General features: G+C 31.2%; 1 protein-coding gene across 1 annotated transcript; it reads left to right on the top strand.

Annotated features, from left to right (window-relative positions):
• Positions 1 to 45: 45 nt before the first annotated feature.
• Positions 46 to 462, top strand: HELRODRAFT_169259 (hypothetical protein; the record flags this gene model as incomplete). The annotated part of the gene is made up of 1 exon (XM_009015100.1): positions 46 to 462. One exon carries the CDS (start codon positions 46 to 48, stop codon positions 460 to 462), a length of 417 nt encoding a protein of 138 aa, XP_009013348.1.
• Positions 463 to 20185: the final 19723 nt, after the last annotated feature.

Below are 20185 nucleotides of genomic sequence, written 5' to 3'. Positions count from 1 at the left end.
CAAAGAAATGCTTATTTTGCTCACCCGGAAAATATTCTGTTATCGATGTTGGCTGATGAACAAAAGCACATAAGGGAATTAGCTTTAAGGCGGATATTAAAATGCAGAGCTAATGATGCCACTCTAAATACTGTTCGAGTCTTCAAAGTTCCAAAGCTAAACTTTGATGCGATCAACTATTACGACATGATCGATTGGCATGCAACCGAGATCACAGAGCCACCCCTTACAAAAGATATCACAACTGAAGCTTTAGAACAGATGATAATGGATATTCCTAATAACATTGAATTTTTGAAGTTGCCTTACCATACTCAGGCAGTAGAAAGAATGATAAAATTAGTTACAGAAGCGTCACTTTCAGTTTGTGGAGAAAAAGCAAGAGATGGCTTTATTCGTACTAAACTTGCACCTCAAAATGATATACCAAAATTTGAAACTAAAAAACACTTCATTATTTAAGTCTTTGATGTGAACTAGTAAACACTAATGTTTTGTTTTTCAAGATTTAAATGATTTATTTGAGTTAATAACATGTTTAATTTGATGATATTGTTTTGTTTACTTTTGAAATGCAATTCATAAACAGTCTCCAGCCGAGAGGAACCTCAAAACAATGTTCAATAAAATTCAAAATTTACACATTGAAATAACTCGATAAAAGACATATTTCCCAACCCCAGGAAAAGTAAAAAGAAGAAAAAAATTTTTTTATGTATAAATTCGCTCCACCCTAATATACATATATATATATATATATATATATATATATATATACTTTTTTATAAATATTACAAATTCAACTAAAAACAATGATAGGTACTGTTAAAATAATAATGCGTTATAATGTTTATAATCTTAAAGGATTATATGTTCCTTTGGTACATCGCCAGTAGGTTTGGTGTATACATTTGTAAATGGACTTAATATTTTTATTATAGATGCAACAAAATATCTTCAGTGGGTAGGATTGTATATACATAATATGTGCGAAATTATTTTTCATCACGTCATGAACAACTAAATTTTAAACATTGAATGAAAGTCTTTTGTGGTTATGCTCATTTTAGAACTGCCTAAAATTTTGTTTGATACGACTACGGTAATGATTAACTATTTATATAATATTTTTGTTTCTTGTTATTTCTTTATTTTTACATTGTGTGTTATCACAATGTTGGCACATGCAATTCGCAAAATTATTCATATAAAGTACAATTTAATAAACGCGATGTAACATGCTTGAAAATTATTTAAAAAAATAGATTTCACCACCAAATGGAAATTGTTATGTTATTAATGTGTTTTTGTTTTTATTTCACAATGAAGGAGAACGTAACATGATAACGTAAACGCAAACGCTAGTTCAAGTAGAAGAAGCAAAAAAGCAAAAGAATACTTTAAGACGTAAAGAACGATGAATAATTAAAGAGACAACGGCTTGTACACAAAGAAAAACACATAAAACAAAAGAAAACCTTCAACAGCCTTAATGTAAACCACGTCTGCATGAAGAAAAAACATCCAAAACCCGTTACACAAAACAACAAAACACGCACACAAAATTTCATAACTCGAGATAATTAAGATTTTTATTTTATATTCGATTGACTTGTAACTACTATAAGCTTTTGGTGATAATCACTTGATTAATTGTGTGAGATTAATCACTGACTGATGACAAAAAAAATCAAATGTTAGACTAAACACTTCAAATGATGAAAAAATTGAAAGCTATGAAAAGAGATATGGTTCCTAGAACAAATGTCTTTTACCATCCAATCCAATATGAAACATGTTTAGGCTAACGTTGTAAAGAAAAACTACTCTCAAGACTTCATGAGCTATGAAATTTCCAACTGAAACCGGGACCGGTTTTAAATAAAATTATAATAAACTCAATTTTAATGCCAAACTTCCAGAATTTTACAATCCGGCAACTGATAAACTTCCTTAAAAAATTGAATTATTACGAAAATGTATAAAAAACTTATCAACTCAAAAAATTCCAAACTCTAGAAAATAATTGCGGCAACAGTTGTAGAAAAGAAATCAGATGAGGCACATAATAGCACCAAAGTGGCGACTAAAGTGCTGTAAATACGGAAAGAAGGTAGGAAGGAAAAATCAAATTTTCAGAAATTTTATATTTAATCTTTTAAATTACATGAAAAAACTTTTATATTTTTAACATTCTTTGTTACTACTTGTGACAACCATATTCAATAGATTTGTATATATTTCATATAAAAACACTCGGTATGTTTCATCTTCAAAAAACAGATGGATATTTACAATTTTCAAAATTAAAAAAAACCACTTATTTCCAGTCAGCAACCCAACAAAAGGGTAGTTTGGTGCTCCAATTAGAAGCCGCTAGGATAAATGGATTATAGCGCATGTTAAGAGAAGCGACTTTCAGCATAAAAATGCATCGAATGGACAATGGAAAACTGGTGTACTACTTCGGATGTAGGCCAAACCCGACCAGTTAAGTCAGCGGGTGGAGTTACCAGCCTGCTTATTAATGAAATTCTAAATGGTAAAGTTGTTGTTTTCATAGAGAAGGCAAAAAAACAATGTTGAAAATTGTAAACTGTTTGCAACTGCTTATATATAAATATATATATACATATTTATATATATACATATATATAATCATTTATTTATTTTTCTGAAAGAGGTTTTCATTATGTTAAAAGTTTTTGTTCATTTTGTATTTTTCACCTTCTTAAAAAGTAATTCAACACGACGCAACGGTTGCAACTGTTTTCTTAATTTACCTGATTTTAGATATTTCTTTAAATTTTTATTTCATATTTTGTAATTTCGATGTAACATGCGTGTGACATTATGACTGCAAATGTTGATACCGTGAAGTAGAACCAGAAAACAAAAATTTTAACATAAAAACTGCATCAACATATAGAAGAAAAATTATCACCTCAATTTATTGGAAAGAATTTTGCCTTCAATGCACATTATAATTTTATAGTTAGGAAAGTTATTTATTATATCAGACCTACATATCGAGTACATGCCTGCATTTATTTATGCAATAATATATGTATTTGGGTGTATTTATTATTTCGTTAACCGTAAAAATCGCAAAATAAGTATCTCTCAAGAGACGTATCATAATCTCTGATTTTTATATAGTCTGCGTTCGAACGATGTCAACGCGCAATCACAATATGAAACATGGCACGTTTCTCGTATTAAAATAACTCACTAATATGAATTTAAAATATTTAATCTGAACTCGACAGTTACACAAAATCTTACAATTTGGCTAAATGGAAAATTCAACAAGTGAGGCTTGAAAAGTTGTCCGGATGAATAACTCAATCATCAAATAGCGAAGTTTATGTTAAGTGATTTCAACTGTGAACGTTTCATTATTTGCTTAACAATTTATTTAGTTAAAAGGGTTGATAATGTCGCAACATCATTTAGCGAAATGATAAATGATTTTTCAATTTCATGGTTTTTAATTTCTCTATTCTCACCAAAACTAAATTCAAATTTCTAAAGGCAATTTTTTCGGCCAGGTATTCGTTATGTATCGATTAAAATATTACTATTAATATCCGCAATACTTCTGAAAATTTGTATCGGTATCGGCAGCGACGATATTTTTTGAGCGCGGTTTGCTATCGGTATGACCGATAGGTACTTTTCGGAAATATCGTTAACAACCTTGGTGGTTAGTAATTCATTCTTTCCTGAAATAAAATGTTTTTCAATTAAATAACTAAATATTTAATTTTTTGTTAATTCTGTTTATTTAATGTTTTATGTAAATATTTTAAGTGTGCACGCTGCATTGCATCTTTGACTCTCAAGTAATGTTAGCAGGCACCATAAACATCCAATTCTTATTATGGTCCAGCGACTTGAAGCATTTCCATTTTATTATTTTATTCCTTCCAGCAAGCAGTTACAACGTAACACTGAGTGGAATGAATGAATGGTGGTTTCTCAAAGTTGTTTTTAAATAATATTAACTAAATTTATTCATTTAAATATTGAATGTAACTAAAGTTAACATTAACATCCTTTCTTAAAGATGATTACAATCGTAATAATCATTATTATTAAAAATATTTATAAAGCGTTTTTTCAACCATTTTCTCGAAAGTTAATAATTTGATCAACTTTTACGGTTGCTGCCAAATCTCCTCTCTGATACGACAAATTCTGTTTTGACGAAACGATGTCAGTATTTGCGTTAGCATAAGCGCTAAATTTATAAAATTATTTGGAGGCAAAATAATTTTAGTAAACTTTTGCAAACTCTTTCTTTATAGTTTAGTTTGATTTTTTTATTAGAAGCACTCATCTTTATCCGTTAACAGAGTATTTCAATGCTAAAAAAATAAAACGATAAAAAAATGTACAAAACAATATGCCGTCACTTTTAAATCGAACTCAACGCTTTGTTGTTATAGTAACGTGAGGCTACACTTCCGTCAATTAAATCCAATAAATTTCTTTTCACAAAGAATTGCAAAAACGTTTTAAAAAATGGGCTACTGATTGAACGCTTTACTTATTTGTTCAAGACGAACATTCAAACAAAACAAAAATAAAGGTGTCCACGTCCACTTATTGCGAATAAATACAAATTTAAAATAAAATGGAATGAACACTTATGCTTCTGAAAAGTGTATTTTTAAGTCAAAATTATAAAGGAGGTAAAATGATACTTCGTCCTCTTGAAAAATTGTTGGGAGGCGGAAAGTGCTTTGGCTCACCTAAGTTGGCGCCTATGAAAGCAATAGTCACAATATTAAAAGATTTCAAATGATCGGACGCATCACAATTTAGCACATAACTAACGTGATAAAAATTCCGTTTTCTCATTTTGTTGGTCGATATCTCAGAATTACGACGATCTTTGGATGAAGATGACAAAATTCTATGTCTTTATTCAAGTTTAGTTGAGAGTTGTTGTATTAAAATTTGATGGAATTTAATTTATAATACTTTTTCTTTATATTGTAAGAGGGCGGCTGTGAGAATATCCAATATAATAACCGGAGAAATACAAATGTTGTTCAGATAATAATAATGAGAGTGAGAACACTGTTTTTGTTGACAAGTGACCAAAAGAAAAAAAATAAAACATGGCAAAATAAAAATGTTTTAAAATGAAATAGGTAAAATAATTCAATAATAATCTATATCGCTCGTCATTTATTCAAAAGAGTAGTACAAATAGAAATCATTAGTTTATCAAAATAAAGTTTCCTCGTTGTTTCTGTCGCAATATGGAAACACTCTTTTATTGTCGGATAAAATAAAATAAACTAAAACATATTTAAAACGAATGAAGCTAAAATTTAATGTAATTAAAAATTAAATATAAAATGTAAGATCCTCCCATTCTCACTGTAGAATACAGAGAACATATTTAAATAATTATAATAATAATATTTATATTACACTTTCTTATTAATTGATTGATTAATAAATTAATCAGAATATTAAACATCATAAATAATACATCCATTTTTTTTAGCCGTTATAACATTAAATCATTTAGTCCGTATTTCCTTTTTCAATTACTCCTACCGTGAGTTGCTCATATTTTCATGCACGGCATTCTATTGTGCATACATTTATTTATTTATTTGAACGATAGAACAGTGAATATAACTGCAAGCGATCGCACGTTATTTGGCACATAGTGACGCTATTGTGTTCAGATGTGCCATAAATCCAATTGGCATACGCACTTTGTCGAGCAAACAATGGAAAAAATAGTTGGGACGAGTTAGCGTAAATAAGCAGTCTATGCTTGGTTAGTTTTATTATCCTCTCCCCGTTGATACGTTTCATAGGGCACGTATTTCAGTGAGCTAGAGTGTATTTGTGTTTATGTGCGCTTTATGTGAATGGAATTGAAATAATGCACATAATTGACATGTACGAAAGGCATATGCATACATATTTGTTACTTAAACAGATATTGCTGTCGTTATAAACCAGTCAGGTAGGCGTAAATAACCAATCATTTTTTACTGGGGATGGATTTCAAAATTTATTTGTTAATCATTTTATAGCTTGTAAAATCATTCGTATTTTTGAACTAAACTTAACTTATCCAATTGAAACTTATTTTACAAACTTTTTACAAACTTTTTGTCAAAATGGTAACATTCATTTGTTAGTTACCGTTGAATCCTCAATAACAGTAGGTAGTAAACACGGGCGTTAACTAACCGATATAGCACAAGCACAAAAAGCATTGTAAATTTTGTTTTGATCGATAAAAAAGTCATTATATTTTGTTAGCAAGTTGGACAAAATATTTTAGATTCAACGCATTAACAATTATCGAATAGTTTGCTAAAAATTCCTTATGAAAATTTTTCAACTCAGTAAAGTATGACCTTGTAGGAGGCTTTAACAGACAGTAAATCGATATTAGCTCACGTAATTAACAAATAATTTTTACATTAAATTAAAAAATGCAACAAAGTGTAATAAAATATCAATGATTGATGCCCATAAAAAACTTTCAATCGGGGGTCACTGCTCATAACAGTTGTCACTAGAGTAATTGTCCACAAGAAAATTATCTTAATAAATCAATCACAATTTTTACTTTAACAAATGCCCAGCCTCTGTAGGAATTTGTCGTGCAAGTAATGTCTTAAAGTTTCTGTTCCTGTGGCGGATTTAGACAACTTCGACGGGGAGGGGGGGGCAAAATTTAAAAAATGTTTAAAAGTTTATATTTTTTTCAAATTTGGACAGGGGGCCAAGATTTTTGGTAGCGTGACCAAAATTAGGCTGGCGAACTTTTTTGATATAAAATGGTGTTTCTATGCAAAATCTGAGTTCTTTTAATAAATATACTGCTCACAACTGGTTGATGGACTCTCCGGCCTTACCCCAAGATCCGCCACTGAATGTATACGCATAAACATATACATTCAGTGGCGAATTTTGTACATTCAGTACTGTATTTTAATAGTGCTCTGAAATTCCCCTGATTGTTATCAGATTTTAGATCTAACGCACCGTCATCCCGGTGTCCACGCAAAGAAAAATTTTGTCTTCCACAAAGTTTAATAGTTTCACTAATACAGTTAAGCAATTTTCGCATTAACCCTAACCCAAAAAAATGTTTTTATCATTCAGCTTATTGCTAATTTTTTTAGTTGAAAATACAAAATTATTTCATATGCAATTATTGAAATATCTAGGTATTACCATTAAGTTAATGGCATTAACGGCCTCAACTGTATTGAGATCATCGCACTGCTTCTGTTTCTTTTGCCGGAGTCGGTTGAAAAAAGTTTAAAATACAACATTTTTTAAAAGACCATTTTTTTAAATTTTAAAACGAATTCAAATGCAAACTGATTTTATGAAACACAAAAAAATAATATAAGACGCGCCAAATCGTAAATGGAATAAAATGTGAACTGCGAACAAAACATAAAATTATGAAAAGTCTAAATAAGTAAAGACTATAATATTTTTTTATTTACTTTTTGTTGATATTAGTTTTCAATAAAAGAAATATACTAAGAAAACATGAATTATTTTTATTTTGTGCCGCAAAACACTATTTAAGCTTAAAATATGAAATATATTCTAAAATAAACTTGTATCAAATTTATAAAATAAATCAGTTATAGAATATACAATAAACTTGTATCAAATTTATAAAATAAATTAGCTGCTGTTATTTTTTTATTATTAAAAAGAGTCGACCTCAAAATTTTTTTTATAATTTAACGCTGTCTTGAATTGAACTGATAATAACGGGGGGCCCCCTAAAATCCGCCACTGTTCTGTTCCAAATTTCACCTTATGCTCCATTCCCGTTCGGTGGTGGATCTATACAACTTTGAATGGAGGTACAAAATTTAAAAAATGTTTAAAATTTGACGAAGAAGCCAAGAAACTAGCAAAATTTGTTAAATTTGTAGGCAGTGTGGCTAAAATTATGCTGCTGAATTTTTTTGGCTTGTCACGTCAGTTTTTGGTGGATTTTCTATGTAAAACGATGTTTTTCTATGTCATAATGCTCATAACGGCCATTGTTCCCTTTTGTTACCAACTTCAAGAGTCACACCTACCAAACATGATTTTTTTCCAAATAAGGAAAAAATTAAAAGGGACCACCAAATTATTATGCAAAAATAATTTGTGGTTTTTAGATATAAACTTTGTCCAATATTCTAAAATCAGCTTGTCTCATTTAAACCGGAGGGGACGAGAGAAGCAGGAATGTAGCTAAAAACTAGTTGAAAATCTTTTAGCTGCTAAAATAACGCAAAAAATTAATTGATGTAAAAATATTATAATTGGACAATAATTGCAAATATAAAATGTTAACTCTTATTTGCGAATCCAAATAAATCATTACAAACAAAATTGAGCTTTCCTATTACGTAGACAGGAAGTGACGCTAAAAGAAAGAAACAAAATGAACAAGAGAAAATAAAATATAAATTTAAATGCCATCCGACAGCCTGAATAATTTATAAGAAACACAACACGCATACGTAACGCTGTCGTCATCGCAATGCACACGACCTGAATAATCCTCCTTCTTATCTCCCACAGCGAACAACTCAAATGCTTGTCTTGCACATTATCAATAATTTAAAGTTTTTCCCATTAATAGGTGTAAGGTCATTAAGGTCATTAAGATTCTAGTCAGAAATTCTTAAAACTTGTTTGAGCCAACGCATATACACCAATAAAGATACACACAAGGATGGATCGAGAAAACGTTTTTGTCAATTTTTCTATTTCAAACAGGGTTTTCATGTATAAAAACTATATTTTAATGTAAAAAATGTCGAAAAAAATATATGCAGTGGCAAATCTAAGAAAAACCAATGTCCCTTTTTCATTGTGAGCAGTTTTTTTAATTAAAGTCCTAAAAAGAATCGTTTTATGGGTTATATCTTTCAGATATTTTATTAAAGAAGAAATATTTCCTTTTGATTTTAAATTATCAATTAGATCATCTGTAAGAGAAAGCAACATTCTTTTTATTTTAGTTTTATCGCATTTAAATATATGTTTTATGGTTAATTTACTATTGGAATATTGACAAGTTGGAATTTCTGTTTTATTTATTTTATAATAATCAATCAATCAATCAATCAATAATGAGTGAGGTATGTGTGTCTGATCATGATCCTATTAATTTTGCTTATTATATATCTGATGTTAATTGATGTTTCATTTATAGTTTCAATTGAAGGATATATATGTTGAAGTTGAGTTTTTGATTTATTCCAATTGGTTAGCCATAACGACATCACATATTTTGTTATGTGCGGTTTCAAGTCAGAATGCGGATTGGTATATTTGTAATCGGATTTTGGTGTGATTTCAATGCCAATACATTCGCCTCTTCATTGCTTACAATTCCTATATCTTGTAAGGATTATTAAGGCAACAAATGACTTAACTTCTTTTGTTAAGTCCTTTTTTTTGCATTGGTGTCCTTTTTAAAATCTGTTCTTCAATTTCTTTAATTTTGTCCTTTTTTTTAAAATGTGTCCTTTTTTGTCATTTTTTTCATTATTAAGTCTGAAAATATCAATACAACATCACATCATAAATATAAATCAATAATCATAATGCTTAAAATAATTAAAAAAAATAAAATAATTATTTATACATCATAAATCATAATGCTGCTCTTAATAATTGTTTTCAGGTATATAATGCTTATGTTCTGTCCAATCTATAGATTAAAATTCCATGGTTCGAAATAACTTCTATAACAATACTATTTATAATTTCATGTCCATCTAACTTCGCTGTGCGTGGAGCGCGTTCTCTTCTTCGCGTGACGTTTATATTATACAGCCACTTTTTTTAATCTAAATTTTTTTAATTTTATCAAATAAATTAATAAATAAAACTAATTTAAATTATAAAATTAACGATGTCAAAAAGAAAAAGCGTTTATCGTGAACAGTTTTCAACTGACTTTCCAGGGATTAAAAAAAGTAAAAAAGATGAAAATTATGCCTTTTGCGAATATTGTTCAACTGATGTTAGTATTGCGAACGCAGGCGTTTCATCTATTAAACAACATTTTGAAAAAGAAGTTCACAAAAACAACGTGAAAATTAAAAAGTCTACTGTCGGAATATCAACATTTTTTCATAGTAATAGTTTGCCCACATCTAGAAAAACTGCTGCAGCAGAAGGAGCATTTGCATATCATGTCGCTTTTCACTCGTTATCGTTTAAAGCTGCAGATTGTACAAATCGTTTAATTTCAACTGTTTTCGCTGAATCGGAAACTGGTCGGAAATTTTCATCTGCTCAAACAAAAACGCAGACAATCATTTCAAGAATATTGGCTCCGAAATCAATTGAGAATCTTTTGTCTGAATTGAGCAGCGAGCCGTTTTCTATTGCAACCGACTCGTCAAATTTTAAAGAAATCAAAACATTCCCTATCATTATTCGGTATTTTTCGCATGAAGGATTGAAAGTTAAATTGTTAGAGTTTTCAAATTTTCCAGGAGAAACGTCAGAATTGATTTTCAAATATGTAATGACTGTACTTGACAGATTCAAATTGAGCCCTAATAATTTGGTAGCGTTCAGTGCTGACAACGCTAATGTAAACTTTGGTGGAGCAAAACAGAATGGTCAAAATAACGTTTTTGCCAAATTGAAAAACATTCAATCAAAACTGATTGCTGTAGCCTGTCCAGCTCACATTCTCCATAATGCAGCTAAAAAATCCTGTGAAAGGTTTTTACTTGACATTGAATCGTTGCTGTTCAAAATCTTAAGCTATTTCAATGGATCCACGCTGCGACATGAAAAATTTAAAGAATTTTGTAAATTTATGGAAATTCAATATGCTAAATTTCCAACTCATACTCGCACACGATGGTTAAGCCTTCTTCCATTGATTGAACGAATTTTACAGTTATGGGGTGGCTTAAAATCACTAGTTCTATCAACGGATGACATTCCAAAGGTTCCGGAAAATTTATTCTCTGATGATTCAAATGAAATCTACTTCTGGTTTCTACAGAGCTCATTGCAGCTGTTTCAGCAAACTTTGCTGATACTTGAAAAAAAAGACCTTGTGCTTCCTGAAATGATGGAATCTGTCGAAAATCTGTCACAAAAACTCACTGACAGGATGCAGAAAAATTTTTTTGGTGCCATGACTCAATCAAAGTTGCAATCATTAGAGGATTCTAATTTGGCTAATTGCATAGAAAAGGAGTTTTCAACATTTCATTCGACATCTGTTGATTACATTCAGAAGTGGTTCAGGATTACTGTTTATCTGTCTTCTTCTAAGTGGTTAATGCTGAAATCTGTCGATACAATTTCGTATGACGATATTCGAAAATCTGCAGAGTTTCTAATGCCAGAAATTTCTATGAAAGATTCTCTGTTTGATGAAACGAGTCTTCTAATTTCACTATTGAAAGATTCAAAAGATAGTTTCCACGAATTGCCCATTGATAAAAAATGTTCTGTTTCAAAACGAACTGTTTTCAGATTTGAAGAAATTGGTATACACAATTTTTGCCATTCCTACCTCGAATGCTGCTGTTGAGCGAATTTTTTCATTATGTAAAAAACAATGGACTGATGATAGAAACTGCCTAAAAATTGATACTGTTAAAAGTTTACTACAGGTAAAGTTTAATTATTCTTTAACATGCTCTGAAATGTACACTTACTTGTTAAAAAACGATGACTTAATTAAGCAAATACAATCAAAGGATAAGTATGTTGGTTGATTTCAGTAGTATGCCGGAGATCAGAGACTTATACAAAAAATTGAGAAACTGTCGTATAGATTGAGTACTACAAGGAAGGAACGCTAGTATTTTTATTATATATATATATATATATATATATATATATATATATATTGTCAGAATTATGAAATAATACTGACTAAAAATACTGCAAAATTTTCAACGCGAAATTTATTCACTCGATAGGGGGCATGGTGCAAGTTAATTTACTCGATAGGTGACGACGATTTTTTTTTGTTTTGCAATTTAGATGACGTCATAAATTATTACAAATTATTTAATTAGTAGTTTTTTTTTATTAATTGGACATACCTTGGAAATTTTTATGTTTTTAAAACACCCGAAACAAAATCTAATTTTGCTTTGATAAGGAAGGGTGTGAAAAGACTAAAAGACTGGGTTGACTAGTGAGGCAGCTTCGAGTAATCAGTGCCTATTCTGGTCCCTAAGAGACTTAATACGTGATTCTATGCTCATTGGCATAGTTTCAGAAACGTCTTAAGTTCTCAAAAAGAGTCAGCCTTGGGTTCACCAGTTAGGCAGCTTCGAGTAATCAGTGCCTATTCTGGTATCTAAGAGACTTAATGCGTGATTCTATGCTCATTGGCATAGTTTCAGAAACGTCTTAAGTTCTCAAAAGTGGATTTGGTACGAGACTCTATGCTCATTGGCATAGTTTCGCACGCGTACTAAAGTCACACAATTTGTTTCCAGTGTTGTTCTGAATCTTGTTGTTTTGTGTTGGTTGTGCGAGAGCCGACCAGACTCGACGGCCCAGTGAAAACAGGCCAGGGTTGTGCGAAAGCCGACCAACTGATGGACAGGCTCAGTGAAAACAGGCCCTTGGTCGTGCGAAAGCCGATCAGACTCGACGGCCCAGTGAAAACAGGCCAGGGTTGTGCGAAAGCCGACCGACTCACAGACAGGCCCAGTGAAAACAGGCCTTGGGTTCTGTAAAAACGAATCCGCCTCGTTGTTTTGTTTCTTGTGCTATTTGTCGACCTAGGGTTCTTTGCTGGATTCTATACTCATTGGTATAGTTTCACACGCAGCTTGCAATTTCCATAGGCTCCGAGTTTTGTGATTTTTTTTGCATTCATTTTTATTTATTTCTTGGAGTTGTATCGACATTGCTATCGGTTACACACGTCGAGGTTGTACGATTAAACGCCAAGAAACATATCCCAAGTCGAAGACCCAACAAGAAGAAGTTCTAATTCCTGTATTCCAGTTTGTTCATTGACATTTACATTATTATAGAGTTCATTAGTTCAATTCCCTTTTATTTACTTCCGTCGATTAATAAAATTGTTATCGAATATTTTTCTTTACGCGTTCGTGTGTTACTCAGTAAAATCATATAATTCGAAAAAGCCCAGTGCCACACAGGACTGGTCGAACTCACGTTAAAAATATACACAAAAATTATTGTCGGACCATAAAAAAATTCCCTGGGAAAGATAGAGGAGGAGATTATCTCACACCACCAGTTGATTTAATTGTTTTCATTTATAAATTTTCCGACAATTAGCGCCCAACGTGGGGCTTAGTCATAATTTGAAAATCTCCTTATCATTTATTTTAAAATTTCCGACAGTATATATATATATATATATATATATATATATACTGTCCTATCCCTATATCCCAGTATCCCTATATATATATATATATATATATATATATTTTGTTGAAATCGATCGCTGTTATTAAATTATTTCTTTTCTTTTTTAGGTTTTCAACTTTCGAATTAGTTTTTTATGTTCGTAATCTAGGTCGTGTATTAAGTTTCCTAAAGTTATTTTTAACAATTTTATTTCCCGACGTTTCGATGATATTACATCATTTTCAAGGTTAATTTTATAACTAATTTTTCCGTAGTTATATAGATATCTAAACAAAGTAAGTTTGAAATTTCAAACCTAGATTACGAATACGAACATAAAAAACTAATTCGAAAGTTGGAAAATCTAAAAAAGAAAAGAAATAATTTAATAACAGCGATCGATTTCAACAAAATATGTATAAAAGAGAACCTACCGCCGAATTATAGAGACACACATATATATATACACACACACACATATACATATATCTGAATCTGGTTTTAAATTTTGAAGTTGAATAAAAGAAGTTTCCATTGTTATTAGTATTTACTGAATTTAGATTTTTTGTAAAAATTGTCCTTTTTTTGCGAAAAGTAAATGGGAGCCCTATCTTCAAGTGAATTTGCTGAGGTGGAGCATGTTAAAAAATGGTCTGATCTTTTTGCAAAAAAAGTTGATTTAATGGCAAATGACATTAAGTCAGTTGCCAATTCAGTTGCTTCCACTGATTCAAAAATTAACATTTGTAAAGAAAGGAATGCAAGAAAAAATAATATCATTGTCTTCAATCTAGTGGAAAACAGTCATTTCTCGAAAGAAAAAGATAAGGAGATAATTTCTGGCCTTTTTAAGGCTTTGCTACCTGAAACTGATATTACCAAGGAGATATCAGACTGCTTTAGATTGGGTAAATTAGCTGGAGAAAGCCAAAGACCCAGGCCACTCTTAATTAAATTGAGCGGCTATTCTATAAAGAACCAAATATTGGAAAGTTGCTTCAAGTTAAAAGATAATGCATCTTTCAAAAAAGTTATAATTTCCCATGACCTGATTAGAGAGGATAGAGAAGAATGCAAGAAATTAATATCTGAAAAAAATAGTATATCTTCAACAAATTTGTTTTTTTTTTTTTAAAGGGCCATCTCCAGGTGATTTTTATGCTGTAGAAAGAAAAATTTTCAGTTAGGAACAAGTCAAGTATTAACTAAAGAGTAATCAATGATTTTATGATTTTGTATGCAAATGTGGATATTTTGACAAACAAATTTGTGGAATCAAAGTTTTTATTAGATTCTTGCAGAAGTGCTCCCAAGTTAATTTTTTTAAATGAAGTTAATCCTAAATATTACAAGATCCCACCAAGTCTATCTGAGTTTCAATTAAATGGATACCAGGTAATTTCAAAAGGTTTTGCTGTCAAGGATAGTCGTGGTTTGCTGGTTTATTTCTGTAATGATCTTCCCATCACTGAATTAATTTTATCATCATCATTTCACGAATATATCTGTATTCAGCTCTCTTCGAAACTAATAAAATTAAATGTTTTGTCTCTGTATCGTAGTCATGGAAGCTCTGACTTAAACAATATTTTATTATTACAGCTGCTTGATGAATTTTTAAAGTTGCCTGGTTTTCATCTTATACTTGATGATTTTAATTTACCGGATATCAATTGAGGTTATCAAGGTTCAACAGGCCCACCTGCAGGAATAGATAATATGTTTTTAAATTTCTTCAATGATAATTTTTTGAAACAGCATATTGATCAACCCACCAGAGCTCGTGGTACACAGCAGCCCCACATTTTGGACTTGGTAATCACTGATGTGGATATCATCAAAAACATATCCTGTTTGGCACCAGTAGGAGCGGGTGACCACTCTGTTCTTTTTATGGAGGTATGTGGCTTCCATGCGGTAAAACATTCGGATATTAAAAAATTTTGTTACGACAGTGGAGATTATTCTAATTTAAATGTCGATTTTAATAATGCTCTGCCCGCATTACTTGATTTGCATTCTGGATCGTCGGTTGAAGCTCTTTGGACCTCGTTTAGAAATTTAATTCTTGGTTTAACTGCAAAGAAAAATCAAATCTGTAAAAAGTGTACGTTTAAAATGACTCCGGAACTACGTTTGTTAATAAAGCTGAAACATGTCTCATGGAAACAAATTTACAGATATGGCAGCAATTGTTGGGATTTGTTCAGGTCGTTGAAAGACAGGATAAGAAAGATAACAAAAGATTTACATAAACAACGCTTGAACGAAATTGCAAAGGGTTTCAAATCAAACCCGAAATAGTTTTGGAAACAATTGAGAAATGTTACGATTATCAAAGATGGGATTGGTTCTTTGCAGCATGATGGCATGCTGGTTTCGGGTGACAAAGAAATAGCTGAAATTTTAGCAGATTACTTTGCGTCAGTTTTTGTAAAAGATTTGCCATTTACAGATGACGGTACTTTTAATGGCCCTTTGCTTCCTGAAGGTGGTATGCAGGAGTTGATTATTAATGAGATGATGGTAAATGATAAACTTAAAAAAAATCAATCGAAACAAGTCACCTGGTCCTGACGGGGTTCATCCTAGGATTTTGTTTGAATCAAGAGATATGTTATCCAAGTTACTTGTTCAGCTGTTTAATTGGTCATTAAATACGGGTGATATTTCAAGTGATTGGAAGACAGCTCTGGTGGTACCATTACATAAAAAAGGTAATAAAAATTTGGCAGCCAATTACAGACCAATTGCACTAACGCCAATATGTTGCAAAATAATGGAATCAGTTATAGCTGATCATATTAAAAATTATTTTTTAAGCAACCATCTATTCATAGACAGACATTCTTGCTATGGCGGCCGAACGAGTTACACGTGTTTCTGAAATTGTTTGTTATTTGTTGAATAACTTTGACAAACTCGAAAATTTAAAGTTTTCTGAATATTGTCGAGGAATTTTATAATGTTGAGGATATAAAAAGTGGAAAAAAACTTTTAAACTTAGATTTGGAAACTTTAGATAAAGGTAAAATTAAATCCACGCAACGTGGTAATAGTAAGCAAATTTGTAAAATAAATAAAAAATAAATAAATAAATAAAAACAATATGGGTTCCTCCCGTCTCGTTCAATCACATTGAAATTCGTTGATGAGGTAACGGCGTCATTGGAAGCAGGTATGAATACAGATATTGTTTATACAGATTTGGAGAAAGCTTTTGATACAATTTCCTATTCTAGGCTGTTGTTCAAATTAAAAAATATATAAAGTTCAGAACAAGATAATAAAATGGATAAAATGGATAGGGAAAGAGTTAATTTCGTGTTAGAGTAAATGACCAACTTTCAAGTGCTAAACCTGTTGCTAGTGGTGTTCCCCAAGGAGGAGTACTCAGTCCACTTTTATTTGTGATTTACGTCAACGACATTCACTCAATTAACAACAATATCTTTTTATGCAATATCTTTATATGATGCAAAGATATTTGGTTCAATATCTGTTCCACAGGATGAGGCGGTGTTGCAAGGTTGTTTGGATAATGTAATGATGTGGTTCCACAGATGGAGTTTGAAGGTTAACGTCAGTAAATGCAGTTTGTTGACAATAGGCAGATGTTTGTCAAGGGAATATTTATCACTGATTCAGATGATGTAGCTCAGGCCTTGCCAAGGGTGAAGAGTATATCTGACCTGGGTGTGATAATGGATGATCGCCTCCAATTCAAAGAGCATGTTTTGAGTCAAATAAAAAAAATCAAACTCCATGTTAAAAATACTATCAAAAAATTTTAGTTGCCTGTCTGACAAAGCTTTCATCTGTATCTACAAATCGTTGGTTCGCTCACGACTGGAATTTGCTGTTCAAGTTTGGTGTCCATATAGAAAAGGTCTAATAAATGAATTGGAAAAAGTTCAGAGAAGAGCTACCAAAATTCTAAAGTCCTGTAAAAATCTGGAATACAGTTTGAGGTTGGTGAAATTAAACCTCCTTTCCCTTAATTACCGCAGAATCAGAAGAGATTTAATCCTGGTCTATAGAATGCTTCACGGCATGGTGGACCCTGCGATTTGCCCTCAGTTGTGCGGTAGGGCTGATGTCAACACCAGGGGTCATCAGCTCAGATTGTGTACTCGACTGGCCAGAAAAGATTACAGGAAATATTTTTTCTCGAATCGAGTTGTTAGCCCATGGAATGCATTGCCAGAGGATATTGTTAATGCTCCGTCATTGGTTATTTTTAAAACTAAACTAGACTTATTTTATGGTGACGCAAAAAATTCTATATTTTTATTTTAGTTTGTCTTGTGCCTGATGTTTATTATGAATTATTTGCAAATGTACGTACCTGTAATAATCAATTTTCGGAATTTGCATATTTTTCAAACATTGACAATTGTCTTAAATATTGACTCTTTAATTTTTATTGGAATTTGTTCTGATTTATTTTTGTTATGTTATTTCAGTTTTGGGCAAGGGGCATTGCCCAAGCCTTTTTTCTTATAATAATAATTGTATTAAATTGTATATTTTAATTTTTATATTTTTTATTAACTCATTATTTATTTCAATTCGTTTGAGAGCTATAACAGCTGATAAGGAATCTGACACAAAAACATAGTTTTTGTTGTTTTTTTTTAAGTTGTCTAAAGCTGAATTTATGGCTCGTAGTTCTGCTGTGAAGATAAGTGTATTATTCGGCAGATGCTGTTGTAATTGTTGATTGCCTATAATAGCTGCAGCAATGGTAGATACATTTATTTGGGATCCATCAGTATATATAATTGTATGAGTTTTATATTGAATGAGAAGTTCATTAATTATTGATTTGATTATATTTATATCTGTTGTTTTATTGCATTTAGTGGAGTAGGTATTTATTATGGGTTGATTTAACCTTCAAGGAGGAATAATATCTATAGTTCTATTTAATATATTATTATAAAATAAATTAGTATGATTTTGTATTCGGAGACTAGTGTTCTTTTACAACTATTCTTTCCACCTAGAACACAGCACTGAAGTCATTTCTCTGAATTTTTCCCATCCTACGTTTATTCTATTCTTCTATTCTCAACCGCTCTATCCAATTCACCCTCCTTACTTAGTATATCACCTAGTTAACAAAAGAACCCCTTCTTTCAAATTACAAATTTTCCAGGTGCCTAGTATCACCATTTCGCTTAGTGGTATCTTTCAACCAACATTGTTTACAAGCAAATTCCTTGCTGTTTTTGAGGTCTCCTTTTAAATCACTGCATCGTTTGTGCGTCCATTATTCACTATTCACATTTTACACATATTATGAAATTTCCTCCGACTCCTTTACCACACATCGCACAGGAGAATTACCACATTCAAGAGTATCAGAATCCACTCTGTTCTACATAACTTTGCTTCTACCAGCATTTACCATGAAACCATTTCTTTCCATGGATATTTTCCAAACCGAGACATTTCTTTTAATTCTAAAAATCAGGTTATCAGCATATAATATTTCCGATGGCAACCCACTTCCGATCTCCCTACTAATCATTTTCATTACTATAATAAAGAGTAGATGTAAACCCACTTTAATATCAAACCACTTACCTTATCTCAAACTTTTTCTAGATCTACAAAAGCATAATAGAAAGTTTTCTTCTTGACTCTGAACGTCTTTTGAATTTGCCTAAAAAACGTTAAATATTCATTTTATATACATATCCAACAATGAATGATTACATCATTACCAACTTGACGTCTTGATACTAACTTCAATAACAATGAAGAACAATGAAATGACAACAAAGATGAAGAATACGACACAAACTAAATTACTCACTTTGCCAAAAATAACTTTGCTTTGTTTAAAGAAATTTGCGAACAGGACATCTTCTTAGGACATCTTGAGAGCATAAAGTTTAGAGACAATCCGGAATTAAACCCAAACATTTATGCCAGATATGTTGACGATATCTTCATCGCATACGATGATCCAGGACAATTCAACCAGCAACTCTGATCTAATCAAAATTGAATTTCACTGTCGAGCACGAAAGTGAAAATTCATTACCATATCTGGATGCTTTGGTAACGCAAGACGAACAACGATTTACAACTATCATATACGTAAAAACCACAAATATAGATATTTGTTTAAATGGGCTAAGTAAATGCATGGAACAATTTAAAATAAGTACAATAAAATCCTTTGTGAACCGTGCATTCATGCATTCATTCTCAACTGAGGATCGCAATACGGAATTACTAATCTACTAGTAAGCAATGTCTACCAAACATCGTCCATTGAAAGCATCATTCAACAGAGACTATAACCATATATATATATATATATATTCTATAAATTCTACCGAATGTTTGGCGTTAATATGTTTGTAGTTCGTTTTTTCAACTTTCCTCACTAAAGTTTTTTGGTGAACGTTTAGTTTATTAAAATTCAAATTAAACTTATTTTCCGAATTCATCGAATTCATGCTGCAAATAAGGCCATATTTCGATTCCGAATGAATGAATCAGTGCTTTCTGACGTTTATATAGGGATATATTGACTTTGTCAAAATGAACTTAGTGTCTGACACCTAACTTCCATCTAAGTTCATTTTGACAAAGTCAATCTCCATCTAAGTTCATTTTGACAAAGTCAATATTTCCTTATATAAACAACAAAAAGCACTGATGATGATTCATTCGGAATCGAAATATGGCCTTTTTTGCAGCATGAATTCGGAAAATAAGTTTATTTTGAATTTTAATAAACGAAACGTTCACCAAAAAACTTTAGTGAGAA

The sequence above is a fragment of the Helobdella robusta genome (assembly GCF_000326865.2).
Source record: "Helobdella robusta unplaced genomic scaffold HELROscaffold_15, whole genome shotgun sequence".
NCBI lineage: Eukaryota > Metazoa > Annelida > Clitellata > Rhynchobdellida > Glossiphoniidae > Helobdella > Helobdella robusta.
The sequence above is the reverse complement of the archived record's forward strand: the minus strand, read 5'-3'. Positions and strand labels throughout refer to the sequence as shown.